The sequence below is a fragment of the Salmo salar genome, chromosome 04, assembly GCF_965601325.2.
Source record: "Salmo salar chromosome 04, fSalSal1, whole genome shotgun sequence".
NCBI classification, from domain to species: Eukaryota; Metazoa; Chordata; class Actinopteri; order Salmoniformes; family Salmonidae; genus Salmo; species Salmo salar.
This window is the reverse complement of record NC_138294.1, coordinates 50,010,673-50,026,854: the sequence shown is the minus strand read 5'-3', so window position 1 is coordinate 50,026,854 and position 16,182 is coordinate 50,010,673. Positions and strand designations below refer to the sequence as shown.

The 16,182-nt window shown below is 39.3% G+C and overlaps 1 protein-coding gene across 1 annotated transcript; it reads right to left on the bottom strand.

Moving 5' to 3' along the window:
• Window positions 1–7,970: 7,970 nt before the first annotated feature.
• LOC106603209 (claudin-7-B) lies at window positions 7,971–15,616 on the bottom strand. Its single transcript, XM_014196563.3, has 4 exons — window positions 15,074–15,616; window positions 8,523–8,687; window positions 8,339–8,423; window positions 7,971–8,168 (listed from the first exon to the last, which is right to left on the bottom strand). Exons 1-4 carry the CDS (start codon window positions 15,294–15,296, stop codon window positions 8,009–8,011), a joined length of 633 nt encoding a protein of 210 aa, XP_014052038.1. The 5' UTR covers window positions 15,297–15,616; the 3' UTR covers window positions 7,971–8,008.
• Window positions 15,617–16,182: the final 566 nt, after the last annotated feature.

The following is a 16,182-nucleotide window of genomic DNA, read 5'->3' as shown; positions in this document are numbered from 1 at the left end:
GGGCTGTGTCCCGACCCGGTTTTGGGTTATTGCCTGTTGCTGGCTTTTTGTTACCCTACCTTATATTTACGGCACTTTAAGACTGTGTTCATTAAACGTGTTTGTTCACGTACCTGAGTCTCCTGCGCCTGACTTCACCCCTTCTGCATGTTAGAGTTGCATGACACTTTGAAGTTTGTTTTGGTTGTGTTTCAGATTGTGCCCAATAGAAACTAATGGTAAAAAAATGTATTGTGTCATTTTGGACTCACTTTTATTTAAATAATAGGTTTCTGAACACTTCTCCATTAATGTGGATGCTACCATGGATACAGATAATGAATGAATCGTGAATAATGATAAAGTCTGAGGAACTAAAAAAAGGGACTCCAAAATGACAATACATTATTTACATACATAGGGGAGTGTACATTACGTTATGGAAACTTGCCTAGCAAAGGGTGAGTTACAGCCAAACTGCATACAATTCTGTTGGATCAAGAAGTGCCTAAGGAATAGGTTCGGGATTGATTTTGGACAGGACATGTATATTGTTGCCTCTCATATCCAATGGCTTGGTATTTTGTGAAAGTTTTAAAAGGACAGAATGACTTTGGGGTAAAGCTCAGTTTCTACAACGCCACCCTGAAGATCTCACAAGACAACACTGCAATTCACCCCCCCCCCCCCCCCCCCCACAACTTACTGTATCAAGTTCCTCAAATTAAATCTCCAATCCAAAATTAAATCTAGAATCGGCTTCTATTTCGCAACAAAGCCTCCTTCACTCATGCTGCCAAACATACCCTCGTAAAACGGACTATCCTACCGATCCTTGACTTCGGCGATGTCATTTACAAAATAGCCTCCAACAGTCTACTCAGCAAATTGGATGCAGTCTATCACAGTGCCATCCATTTTGTCACCAAAGCCCCATATACTACCCACCACTGCGACCTGTATGCTCTCGTTGGCTGGTCCTCGCTACATAAGTTTTTTTTGGGGGGGGGGGGTGGATCAGCTTAATATTGCGGAAAGAATATTGCTTCCATCAATGTAATTGTCTGCATCATTTCCAATCCCCCATATATTTTTGGGGTAAATATATATATCCATACATGCATGCATACATATACACATATATACATACACATACCTATATAAACATACATACTTTTTTAAAGAATATACATTTATTATTATTCCCCGCAAACCCTACCACCGATCCCCCAATTGGAGTAAACTGGAAATTTTTTGGGGAGTTACCTTCAATTTATTCATCTTATACACATTTTACAGACACAGTCTATTTTACAATAGTTTTTTTGTTTGTTTTTAGTCCTTCCTCTATTTCTGATGTCCATCCAGTTTGATTTCTATTTGTAACTGTGCTATTTCACAAAGGTTCTGAACCTATATACATTTTACAGACCCCGTATGTTTTACATTGTTTATCCTGTTATTAGTCCCACCCTTCAGCTCCATTCAACCCCTCCCATCTATCTCTCAACATCATCCATTTCGGATTTTTATTTGCCATATATTTTTCAACTGTGCTGTGATGCTTCACAAAACAATGGAACCTTTCTATTCTCATAGCTTCTACAGATTGTAAATTAAAAATTAACATTTTTGCTAAAATAATTGTTATATTATTGATTGATTGACTATGGCTTTTCAAATCACCCAGTATTGCTATCTGCAGCGTTAGTTCTAGGCAAATGTTGCAATTCTTCAGCCATTCCTGGACCTGTGACCTAAAACGAGCTACATATGGACAATACCAAAATAAATGATCTAATGACTCTGCCTCCTCACAGCAGAATCTGCAGAGCTGGGAAGATTGTATCCCCCATATATGTAGCATTCTATTAGTTGCAAGAATTTTGTATAGTAATTTAAGTTGAAAAATTAGAAGTTTTGAATCCGGCGTTGTTTTGTGTATCAATTGATAAACCATGTGCCATGGAATGGGTACATCGAAAATCTCTTCCCAACTATTTTGCAATTTATATGGCACAGCTGTCAGTTTTTTGGTCATTAAATGAAATTGGTATATGTTTTTATTTATCACACTTTTCTTTAACCATTTATGTTCTTTAATACAGGGCCGACATACAAGTTCCTTACTTTTTTCCCCTTCTACTTGCCTCTTCCATTTTTGTGGTAATGCTGCAATTAATTGGTTGTAATTTTGGGTAGAGCAGACATTTCCATATGTCTGTGTTAGCTGCATGTGTGACATCACACCACCAGTCCTATTTATAATACCATTCACTAAAAGTATACCTTTTTTCAACATTTCTTCGAAAAATACAGTTTTTTTATCAATTACTATATTTGAATTTAACCACAATATTTGTTGTATTATTTGTTCTGTCTTTTCAGGTGGATTAAACTGAAATTGCAACCAACTTTCTAAGGCTTGTTTAAAAAATAAAGATATTTTGGAGATTATTTCCTTTTCAAACAACCGAAAGTGGGCAGGTGTAATCTGAATAAAGAGAAAAAGGCCCTTCTTGAACATAGGATGAGACATTCGTACCAATTTACTAGAAAAACAGTTTAGATTTAAGTATAACTTTGGTATGACTGATGCCTTTAGTGAGAGGTCTAATGCTTTAATATTTAATCATTTCTGCCCTCCAAATTCACATTCGTTATATAAATAGGCCCTTTTAATTTTATCTGGCTTGCCATTCCAAATAAAATTGAATATTTTTTGTTCATATAATTTAAAAAGCAGGTCACTAGGTGTAGGCAAAACCATAAGCAAATAGGTAAACTGTGATATGACTAAAGCGTTAATCAGGGTGATTTTTCCACAAATAGACAGGTATTTTCCTTTCCATGGTAGCAAGATCTTATCTATTTTTGCTAACTTTCTATAAAAATGTATTGGAGTGAGATCATTTCTTTCTTTTGGGATTTGTATGCCGAGTATGTCCACATCTCCGTCAGACCATTTAATTGGTAAACTACATGGTAATGTAAAATGTGCATTTTTTTGTGATCCAATACGTAATATAGTACTTATCATAATTTGGTTTTAATCCAGAGAGGATAGCAAAAGTATCTAGATCCTCTATGAGGCCGTGGAGAGACTCTAATTGTGGTTTTAGAAGAAAACAAGAATCATCGGCGTACAATGACACCTTAGTTTTTAAGCCACGGATTTCTAATCCCTTAATATTATTGTTTGATCTAATCTTAACAGCTAACATTTCGATGGCAATAATAAATAGATATGCCGATAGTGGACAACCTTGTTTTACTCCTCTAGATAGTTTAAAACTTTCTGAATGTAGCCATTATTTACTATTTTACACCTAGGGTTACTATACATAACTTTAACCCATTTTATAAGAGATTCCCCAAAATTGAAATATTCTAGGCATTTATATATAAACTCCAGTCGTACTTTATCAAAAGCCTTTTCAAAATCAGCTACGAAAACCAGGCCTGGTGTCCGCGATATTTCATAGTATTCTATTGTTTCCAGTTGTTGTCTTATATTATCTCCAATGTATCGTCCATGTAAAAAAACCTGTCTGATTAGGATGAATAATATCTGACAATACTTTTTTCATTCTATGCGCCAAGCATTTTGCTAGGACTTTTGCATCACAACACTGAAGTGTAAGAGGTCTCCAATTTTTTAAATGGACTGGATCTTTATAAATACCACTTGGGTCCTGTTTCAGTAATAATGATATCAGACCTTCTTGTTGCGTGTCTGATAATCTACCATTTATATAGGAGTGGTTAAAACATGCTAATAATGGTCCTTTGAGTATATCAAAAAAAGTTTTGTATACATCCACTGGTATGCCATCCAGCCCTGGAGTTTTCCCATCCTTAAGGGCCCCAATTGCATCAAGCAGTTCCTCCTCTGTAATTTGGCCTTCACACGAGTCTTTCTGTACAATGTTAATTTTACATTATTATTAGGAAAAAAATCCATACAATTAGTTTCAGTTAGTGGAGATGGAGGAGCCTGAAATGAAAACATATTCTTAAAGTACTTTACTTCCTCTTTCAAAATATCATTTGGTGAATCATGCGTGACTCCATCATTTGTAACAAGTTTTAATACATGGTAGCATTTCTATATTGAAGATTGGAAAAAAAAATTGTGCATTTTTCCCCATATTCCATCCAGTTCACTTTATTTTTAGAATATATTACACTGGATCTTTCTTGAATAAGTTCCTCCATTTCTTTTTGTTTTTCCTCTAACTTATTCTGTGCCTCTATGGTACCGTTTTTATTGCTATCTAACTGTACTGTTAGTCCTTCAATTTCCTTTGTTAATATGGACTCTTTTGATCTAAATTGCTTTTGTTTTATAGATGAGTACTGAATTGCATGGCCTCTAAAGGCACATTTTAAGTGTCCCATACAATAAGGGGATCTGCTGTACCTATGTTATGTCTGAAAAAGTCAGTTATAAATTCTTCTGTCCTAGTTCTAAACAATTTATCATCTAGTAGGCTTTGATTCAATTTCCAATATCCTCGCCCACGTGGAAATTCTGTAAGAGTAATATATCCGACCGCATTCTGTCCCCTATCAACACTTTTTAAACTTTTGGTGCCAGAGAGAATGGCATAAGTAGTCAAGATGACTAGCTTGATTAAGCCTCCGCCATGTATATCTCACTAGGTCAGGGTATTTAAGTCTCCATATATCCACTAATTCCAATATATCCATGAAATTCATGATTTCCTTAAGTGCCTGAGGGTGATAGTTTGTAGTGTGATTTCCTTTCCATAGAGGTATTTAAGACCATATTAAAATCTCCCACCATAATAATAGAGTCTAGTGTTGCTTGTAGAGTTGATAAATTCTTATATATATTTTCAAAGAAGCTTGGATCATCATTATTCGGACCGTATAGGTTAATAAGCCATATCTGTTTATTGTCCAATAACATTTAAAATAATCCATCTACCTTGATAATCTGTTTGGACAATTTGCATGTTTGGATCAAAATTTCTGTTAATTAAAACCATCACCCCTTTTGAATTTCTTTGCCCATGGGAGAAATATATTTCGCCCCCACAGTTTTTTCCACAAAACTTAATCTAAAATTGACTATAAAATTATTTTTAAAATGATCTATAAGTCTTTGCTAGGTAACGCTCTGCCTTATCTCAGCTCACTGATCACCATAGCAACACCCACCCATTAATTAATGAACATGCACCTGTGGAACGGTCGTTAAGACACTAACAGTTTACAGACGGTAGGCAATTAAGGTCACAGTTATGAAAACTTAGGACACTAAAGAGGCCTTTCTACTGACTCTGAAAAACACCAAAAGAAAGATGTCCAGGGTCCCTGCTCATTAGCGTGAACGTGCCTTAGGCATGCAGTAAGGAGGCATGAGGACTGCAGATGTGGCCAGGGCAAGAAATTGAAATGTCCGTACTGTGAGACACCTAAGATAGCGCTACAGGGAGACAGGACGGACAGCTGATTGACCTCGCAGTGGCAGAACAAGTGTAACAACACCTGCACAGGATTGGTACATCTGAACATCACACCTGCGGGACAGGTACAGGATGGCAACAACTGCCCGAGTTACACCAGGAACGCACAATCCCTCCATTAGTGCTCAGACTGTCCGCAATAGGCTGAGAGAGGCTGGACTGAGGGCTTGTAGGCCTGTTGTAAGGCAGGTCCTCACCAGACATCACCGGCAACAATGTCACCTATGGGCACAAACCCACCGTCGTTGGACCAGAGAGGACTGGCAAAAAGTGCTCTTCACTGACGAGTCGCGGTTTTGTCTCACCAGGGGTGATGGTCGGATTCGCGTTCATTGTCAAAGGAATGACCGTTACACCAAGACCTGTACTCTGGAGCAGGATCGATTTGGAGGTGGAGGGTCCGTCATGGTCTGGGGCGGTATGTCACAGCATCATCGGACTGAGCTTGTCATTGCAGGCAATCTCAACGCTGTGCGTTACAGGGAAGACATCCTTCTCCCTCATGTGGTACCCTTCCTGCTGGCTCATCCTGACATGAGCATGATAATGCCACTAGCCATACTGCTCATTGTGTGTGTGATTTCCTACAAGACAGGAATGTCAGTGTTCTGCCATGACCAGCGAAGTGCCCAGATCTCAATCCCATTGAGCACGTCTGGGACCTGTTGGATCGGAGGGTGAGGGCTAGGACCATTCTCCCCAGAAATGTCCGGGAACTTGCAGGTGCCTTGGTGGAAGAGTGGGGTAACATCTCACAACAAGAACTGGCAAATCTGGTGCAGTCCATGAAGAGATGGACTGCAGTACTTAATGCAGCTGGTAGCCACACAAGATACTGACTGTTACTTTTGATTTAACCCCCCCTTGTTCAGGGACACATTCCATTTCTGTGGAACTTGTTGCGTTTATGTCCCAGTTGTTGAATCTTCTGTTCATACAAATATTTACACATTAAGTTCGCTGAAAATGAACGCAGTTGACAATGAGACGGTTCTTTTTTTGCTGAGTTGATGTTTCACTGGTCATCCAAAGCCAACACCTCCTTTCCTTACAGTTCTCTGCTGCCAATGACTGGAACGAATTGCAAAAATAACTGAAGTTGGAGACCATTTTTCTCCCTCATTAACTTTAAGCGTCAGCTGTCAGAGCAGCTTACCGGTCCCTGCACACAGGCTATCTGTAAACAGCCCATCCAACTACCTACCTCATCCCCAGATTTGTTTTTCCTGCCCTTTTGCACACTAGTATTTCTACTTGCACATCCTCATCTGCACATATCACTCGTGTAAATTGATAAATTGTAATTACATCACCACTATTGGCCTATTTATTGCCTTACCCTACTTCATTTGCACACACTGTATACAGATTTCTCTATTGTGTTGACGACTGTACTTTTGTTTATACCATGTGTAACTGTTGTTTTTGGTCGCACTTCTTTGCTTTATCTTGGCCAGGTCGCAGTTGTAAATGAACTTGTTCTCAACTGGCCTACCTGGTTAAATAAAGGTGAAATATATATTTTTAAAACATTTCAGCCGAGTTCACATCCGGTTGATTACAAAGCAACCTAGCTAGTCAGGATAGGACTAGACAAGACTATAGAAACGTCTCTGCATATCTTGTATTGAATCACAAAGTATGCCCAAAACCACAACTTTATTTACAGAAGCCAAATCTCATAAAAATAACTAAAATAAAACAACAAGTTGAATATTCTGAATGTGACAGCAAGGATTACAATTTTACCATCTCTTTGAAGCACACCTACTATAGGCTACTAGCTAATAAAAAAATAAAAAACCTGACCTAAGGGAGAGTATGGAGTCAAATGTTTCACCAAATGCGTCACACCGATTTCCTTTACCACTGATAATGGCAATAACTGAACTACAGCAAATTGTCAATCTTGTAAAGACATGGAGGACTCCGTCCCAGACCTTCAAATCATACAAGTCTCTGGTACCTCGTATTGTGTTGTCTTAAGAATTGAAATAAAAATATCTAGCATAAGTCAGACAATAGATGTCCATCTGGTTCCTAGAAGATGTTGTGGGAGGATTAGCTATTGTAATGCAATACCAAATCATGATGGCCCTTTCATCATTACAATCATCTGGCCTGTCCATGTAGCCTACAGTGATAGACATGGGGAAAAGTGGAGTGATGGTGTGAGAGGGGGATATAAAAACCATTCTCCCAGAGGCAGATGCTCACCATCTGCTCTCCCTTACAAGTAAAGATCACGAGTAGTCCTCAAAAACCGTAACATAAAAAACAGATCTTAAAATTACATCCTTACAATATCAGTAATGGAGGGTACACCGCAGATGAAATGTAAAACATACGTAATTCAAAAAAGACAATGCTATCTAGGTGGACTTGGCAGAGACCAAATGACAAGGTTGAGTTGGACCAATGTGTAACTGTTGTTACAGTGGTACATGTGTTCTTTCCCTTCAGCCTCCAGGCAGCAGGGTGGGGGGGGGTGGGGTGGGGGGGGGGGGGGAGGGGGGGGGGGGGCGAGCTCCTGCTCAGACAAATTCCTTGGTGCTGCTAGGGGGGCGGGTGGCGGCGATGGGGTATTTGGGTGTAGGTTTCCCCTTGGGGCATGATGCTGCGAGCATGGCACCGCCGATTATGTCCAGGAAGGCTCCAGCCCAGGCAATGAAGATGGCTAAACCAAACTCATACCTAGAGGAGAAGAGGGTTTGTGTTGGTATCAGTACAATTACATACGTAACAGAAAATGGACCGCAACTTATAGCATTCACCAACTCCAAGACGGTGAGTTAATGATTCCAGGTAATGAGAGGGGCAATAAAGAACGGAAGGAGGCCATAGAGGGATTCAGCAGTACTTACTTGGAGTTGACAGGGGCGAATGGATTGTAGAACTCTTTGATGATGTTATGAGCAAACCACGAGCAGGCAATAGTTGCAGCCAGAGCTATGGAGAGGGAGAAAAAAAAAAAATGGAGGTTAAAATATCCGATCATACAGAGAATTTAGAGCAAATGACATATCCGCCGATTTCAAGGTAACTCACATCCAATCAGCAGGATGATGCCTCCAGTCATGGTGATGCGAGACTTCTTTATTTTGTCATCTCCTCCACAGTTGCTGCACTTCATTCCCATGGTTGCCACCCCCAGTCCAGCCACGGTCACAATGATGCCCACAATCATCAGGGCACGTGTTGCCTGGAGGGCACCTGTAGAGGTGGGGAGGACAGGGTTAATACACCAGGTTATCCCTTTAGGGTGATATGCCCTACTAAACATTATTTTAGTTTTTTTCAACTGAGAGACAAGTTATAGTTTAATAGAGGAAGGAGAAGTACAAATGGTCTAGTGAATGAATGACCATGTTAGTTGACAAATGTTTGATTTATCCACAGACTTTAGAGAACTCTGCCACAAGTTGGTTTGGTCATAGGAATAAAAGGCTTAACTTAATTTTATAGGCATGTTTAGCTTTAATAGCCATGTTTAGCTTTAATAGCCAGGTTATTAAGACCTGAAAGCAGTAGCCACTGAAACCATTCCACACTGATCTCCTGTCTCTGCCTCAACCACTCTCTCCTGTAGGCAGGTGCATTACATGGAAAAAACACGGTTTTGCATGAACATTGCCATTGAGAGCTTTCACCATTTTAAAGTAGTCAAGTGGGTGGGGAGCGATCAGACAATGATCAGAGCATAGTCTTCTCCAAATTGGTTTGCCTAGTTTGTAAATGGCTTTAAGCTATTTGTCCGCCGTCTAGTGGCCACAATAAATGACAAGATTTAGTTCAAAACTCCAGCACTTCAAGTGGTGGTAAGTCACCAATATTAGCTTTACAAACATCAAAAGAAGATGTACTACTTTTAGAATTAGATTGGCTCCATGGTGCTGCCCATGCTGTCACAGACGCCACAATGGCACAGATACAACATTGCGATCTCTATGGGTGTAACCATATCCAACGGAAACCCTCGAGGGTGGAGTGTGTGTGGGTGGGTGATTCTCATGAAAGCAGTTTTAAAATGTCTGTAGCAAATTGTGAAACAAACCATGATGCATCTGAAAAAAATCAACTACCATTCTGGAGGACTAAGATCTCATTTTAGGGAAAGTGTTATTTTAAATACATAAATGTGCCTGAATTGTACAATTTCACCTCAAATTCTCATTACCGTAAGGCGTCCGGATTAAATATATATATTTTTTTAACACTTTAGAAAAACCTAATTTATTTTAATAAAACACCAAATGTTGCTGTAGTTTGTCCATAATCAAAAACAAATGTACTAGTTGAAGTTTACATTAATATTTATTGCGTACAAACAGTGTGTGAACGTCTGTCATTACCATAACACTTAAGTTCCTGTAAAAAACTCCAATCAGTTTCTAAATAAAGTTTTATTCACCCATGATGCATCTGGAAGTAGTCCTTAGATGAGCACAGCGAGTTAATTTATTTGCTTATATGCCTTTAGACTAAGGTTCTTATTCTCAACCACCACCTTTTACCCCACTAAAAAGCTCAAACTGGGAAAAATGTATACATCTTTTTCAAATGAAATTATAAAAATGCATGTTTTTTTTTTTTTTTTTTTTCCCCCAGTCTTATGTTTAATTCAGGCCTTTTCGTAATTGTAGGTATTTTCTTTACTGCATTGTTGGTTAAGGGCTTGTAAGTAAGCATTTCACTGTAAGGTCTACTACACCTGTTGTGTTCGGTGCATGTAACAACTAACATTTGATTTGATTCATTAGAGGAGCAATATAAGTATTAGAAATACTGATTTGCTTATCACTTTTTTGGACTTGTTATGTAATGACAATTGTGGAAAAACGCATATTACCTGATCATTTAAAATAATAACTATGAAATAGTTACATAAAGATCCTAATCTCAGTAATTCAAGAGGAAATTGTGAAAAATGACGGAATACATCTTTATTTTTACCGTTTCGTGAGAATGACCCGTGTGTTTGTGTGCCACCCCTCCCTGGCTCAGTCAGCCAGGAACCGGTCAGACCGGTCTTGAGACCGGGGGAGTTGTGTTTCACTGAGGGAGACACTCCCTCTCCATGCCGCTAAAAACATTTCCTTCCTCTATTGGCTAGCTAGACCCTCTTACAGCAGATAGATATGGATTTAGCTTACAACTGACATTGAGCACATTCATAAGAGCCCAAGTCAAAATGGCTGCCTTGAAGTCAGCAAAGTTCTCCAATATTGCATTATAACACCCCCAAAAAATTCAGGAACCATTTAGACAACATAGCAATATTTGAAACTACTATTAAAATGTGGCCGTGGTTCTGAAAAGCTCCAATCAGTATTGGCATGAGAAAAACTGTAGGCATACTCTGCAATCCTCACTTACCAGGACAGCATGAGGACATTAAAGTAATCAGTTGGCACAACCTAATGCCTTATTCATATCTGGCAATATTTAATCTCCCGGCTATCAGCACAATAAAGTTGATATCAAGCTATAATTTTCTGACTTGTTACATCTGACCACTGGTTTGATAAGTGCTTATCAGAACTGGCTTGTGTTCATGTTTGCAGATACGATAAAGCATATAAGCAAAAGAGAGTAAGCGATAAGGAGTCTATTAAAAAATACAGCCTTTTCTAAAGGTGTTGTTGATACACAAGTCAAACAAAGTACTTTACAGACACACAAAAAAAAAAAAAAAAAAAACATAAAACAGTCTAGGGAACTCAAGCAGTTGGACTCTGGGAGCATAGGGAACTTCATAGGTGTACCATAGGTGAAGTGTCAGAAGACATGAGTGGAATAGATGGCACGCCCACAGTAAGCCACACACTTAACTCTACATCTAGACAGCACAGGGTGTATACCGATGAAGAGTAATGGAGGATACATTTTTACATTGAGATAGTGGATAGAGAAATGACAATAGAATACATTTACATTTTACAAGACTAATTGATAAGATATAGGATCAAGCAATTTAAAATCAGGGGGAAGTGGTCAGTAAGTGTACTGTAGTCAGAGGCTAACATGTTGCTTTAGCTCCATGTCTAAAATACGGCAATGTCATGATTTACACTGATTTCGGTGTTTTGGTATAGGCTAATCGCATTCTAACACCCCCGGACATTTACCTGAAGAGACAGTGGAAAGGCTGTAAAAGTGAGCGGGCTATTGAAAAAAAGAGACTAGCAGGTATACAATTTCCCTTGGACACCGAGTTGAGAGTAATAATTCTCAGTAATTATGACGTTAGGGAAAGATTTAGGGAGAAAGCGGATCCAAAAGCAGCGCTCACTTTCTTTTGATCCTACCAGTATCGACATGCTCCAATGACGCACTTAGCGACCACTCTCTCTGCGTGGTGTTACGTTGGCCGTTTTAGGAAGCGCCATCGCTATAGGGAAACCGGGCCCTGATCATTATCAGATCATACGCCTACTAAACTGATCTTGGTCTTTAGTGGGGTAGGATGAAAAAGGAGAACATTGCTGCCAGTTTTATTCAATATAGGTTATAGAATGTATACTCCTTGCCAACAGTTCTCTGTGCATGCAGTTTCATACAGTGCCACCCCTGCATATGGAGTCTATTCACTGGCGTGTTGACTAAACAGAGTATGATAAACGTGATATTTACCCCCATGCCTGCAGCTCGCACACCCTCGATACCCAACTTGGTCTCAGAGTATTTCCTATTATTTTATATGTAAATCCAAGACACTCCATTTAGTATGATATATTACGTTTCGAATAGTATGTATTAATTTGTGGATGTCCATTACCCATTTCATATGACATGTTACAAATCGCAATCTGTACAATATTCCAATTTGTTGTGGCTAATGTTAACTAGCTCTAGGGGTTTGGGTTAAGATTAAAAGTTAGGGGAAAGGCTAGCCAACATGTTAAGTATACTGAACAAAACACAACATGTAAAGTGTTGGTCCATGCTGAAATAAAAGATCCTAGAAATTTTACCTACGCACAAAAAGATTCTCATTTTGTGCACATCCCTGTTCATGAGCATTTCTCTTTTGCCAAGATAAGCCATCCACAGGTGTGACATATCAAGATGCTGATTAAACAGCATGATCATTCAGAACTTGCAAACCCCCCTGCACATTTTCTGGGTGGCGCACCTATTGCCTTCATTGTTGTTTTCCTTCCTAATAATAGCTTTTGACATGTGCGTTGCCATCAAAGTAAGTGCCTTATTATGTTATCATTATAATTTCTGTATATTGGCGTTGTCATTTCTATTGCACACCATATGTTTGGAGAACAATGTGTTTACATGTTTTCAAGTACTGTTGACAAATCTTGCATAGATTGTAATGGACACGTGTAAAATACTTTGAAGGTTGTACGGATTATGATGAGCTAATTAACAGCCATGTTTGTTGACGTCATACAAAGCATTCTGATTGTCAAACTATCAGACCAAAGATGAATAAAGACCATGGTGATTGACCATAGTGATTGCCTACGGAGCTGTGAAGGGAACGGCACCTCCATACCTTCAGGCTCTGATCAGGCCCTACACCCAAACAAGGGCACTGCGTTCATCCACCTCTGGCCTGCTGGCCCCCCTACCTCTGAGGAAGCACAGTTCCCGCTCAGCCCAGTCAAAACTGTTCGCTGCTCTGGCACCCCAATGGTGGAACAAGCTCCCTCACGACGCCAGGACAGCGGAGTCAATCACCACCTTCCGGAGACACCTGAAACCCCACCTCTTTAAGGAATACCTAGGATAGGATAAAGTAATCCTTCTAACCCCCCCCCCCCCCCCTTAAAAGATTTAGATGCACTATTGTAAAGTGGTTGTTCCACTGGATATCATAAGGTGAATGCACCAATTTGAAAGTCGCTCTGGATAAGAGCGTCTGCTAAATGACTTAAATGTAATGTAATGAATAACAAAACGAGGTGAAGGAAAGTGAATGATGGTAGATGACATACCCCCTTCAACATAAAAAAAGAACACATGGTGGCGCGCACAAACTACCCATCGTCGGCTTACTTTACATTTTTAGTGCTTCTCAATTATTTTGATCACTGGTGAGCTCACCCGTGATGTGATGAATCGTACATAGTAATTGCTATTAGCTAATTCATAGAATGGTTTCTGTCAGCCAAGAGTTGGCTAAATATGACTGCTTGTGTTAGGCCACCTTCCACAGTTAACGCTACGACTAATGTAGCCTACATTTTCCGGTTTGGATGAGAAGTGTTATTCTGTCGCTTCTGTGAATGTCTGAACATTGCATCCAAAAATAAACTGGTGACATTGAAAAGACTTTGTGCAAAAGGTTTCTGTTAAAAATGAAAGCAGTGTCCAGCTCAACACATCATACTAATCTGAGTGTTCCAGATTTACGTTTACTATGTTACGTCTAATCTATGAAACTAGTCTGCAACACGTCCATGGAGCACTAGCCTATAAGGGTTTTTCCCCACAGGCAGAAGAGAACATGGCATAGCCCAGTACAGGACAATGAAAGACTGGATAATCATTACCGTGTTAACAGCACAAACCAGCCATAGCCACGAACCAATGTGAATACAAGTCATTCATTCAGTGGCCTGTGTTTGATTATATCTCCAGATTGCTGTATTCTGAGGTTAGATAGTGAACTGAAAGTGAGATTAAAAATGAAATATATCGCCCCATAGAGAAAGGGATAAAGAACTTAAAATGTTTAAAATGGATGGCACGCAGAGTGTCTGAGTTGAATAGTAAATGGACAAAGCAACCAAAAGTTTACATTGAGCATGGACACTAAATATGAGTCATAAATCCAGCAACAAGGTGTGTCAATTTCATAGTATTATCAGGTTGCCAATAATACATGGCGCATGCTAGCCCTTGTCATGAATCTGTACCATCAAATTACACAAATGTCATTGGATGAAGGAATCTTCTGTAGGGGGCAGTTTTGTTAAGAGCAGCGATGCTCGGTCTGAACATTAACACGCATCGCTTGCAGTAGGTTTTGGGAGCATAAGGACATTTCATAAATCGGAGCGAAATTATTTTCAAAAACAAAAAGTTTCAATTCATACACACCTTTATAAGTTTAGGGTTACATGTTACAACGCTTGTTTATTGAAACATTTGTTTGGACTACCTGTGCCAATTATCTGTCTCTGAACACCTGTGTGTAAACGAAAGAGGCCAGACATTTTTTGTCAATGAAAATTAGGGTCTGCTGCAAGTGTTAAGTATACAGTAAGTGTGTAGTTTGCATTTCTGAAGTTGATATATAGTAGAGGAATTTGTTTCTAGAACCATAGCGCAATTGAGAATCAATTCACGTTTAGATGGAGTATTTGGTAGTTTTGGCCTGGAGCCAATTCGCCCTAAACAGAACATGTAAGACTCCTAAGGTTTGACGTTAGGTTCCTTTAGTCCAATATTGGGCAAGGTGCATGCCTCATCCACATAGCAGTGTTAATTCCCTCGCCTTAAAAATTCATACAGCATGTTCAACATAATACGTTCTATTGCACTCAAATCACTAAGATCCATACAGGGGCAAGGCAAACGTTCAATACACACACACACACGTTTATATATTAAAACAAATTCATTAGCCTACTTACTGTCAAGTTGCAGAATTGAGTCGTAGACTTTGCATTGGATCTGGCCGGTGCTCTGAAATGCACAAGACATCCATAATCCCTGGTACATAGACACTGCTGTGATGATGTTGTCCCCGACATAGGCGGACATCTTCCACTGGGGCAGGATTGTGCCTAGAATTAACCCGATCAGACCCAGTAGCGACAAGGCAAACCCCAGAATCTGGAGTCCCGAGTTGGCCATTATGAACTCTTTGAATCAAACGGAGTTTTAGGAAAGTCACTGTCCTTGTAAAACCGGTAGAAAGTCAAATTGTTTGGCTGGAACAAAAGGAAATTACTGTCCACCTGGTTGAGAAAAGTAGTCCTCCACGCGTTCACACAATGGATGTTTAAAAAAAAAAGAAGCTATTTGTAAATCTGTTGTTGTAAAATTGTTTTAGAAAGTAGACAGCGAAATATAAACCTAATTTGCGAGTTTTGCCTGTAAAATGCAAAAGGGACTATTTCTCAGACACCTGTTGAATAGCCGCACTTTGAATATAATGGGGATTTGTCTGCGAATGGGCGTTTTTTAAAGTAGCTTCCTCCTCACAAGGGGCGGGGGACGCGCACAGTTTCCAGTCATCAACAGGTATCTTGAAGACCTGAGGTTTCATGATGTCATGGTATCAGTCACAGCAGAATAAACCCGAACCGCAATAATATTTTTACGAATGTGATCGTGTGACTATTCTTCCTCGAATCATTTGGTGAGTTTAGTGCATTTCTTGTATTGTTTTCCATAAATCAATGGCTGCAACTCCTGTGCTCAGACATAGGCTAGCTAGGGCCTATCCCAGGGCACAATGAATTATATTTTAGCTTAAAGTAATGTTATTTTTCTTTCCACTGCATTGGATGACGAAAGATACCTCCAGGGAACACTGTGCATGGAGATGGTGAGTTTATCACCCCAAACATCCCATACTGAAACGTAATATTTGAAATACATATATGTAATATATGTACTAGAATTGTAAATAAATATAAATACATTTATTACTTATGTCACATATTTCATAAATATATTTTCTTATATTAAAATTTGCCCATTTAAAAAATATATGTTGTAATATTTGACATATGTG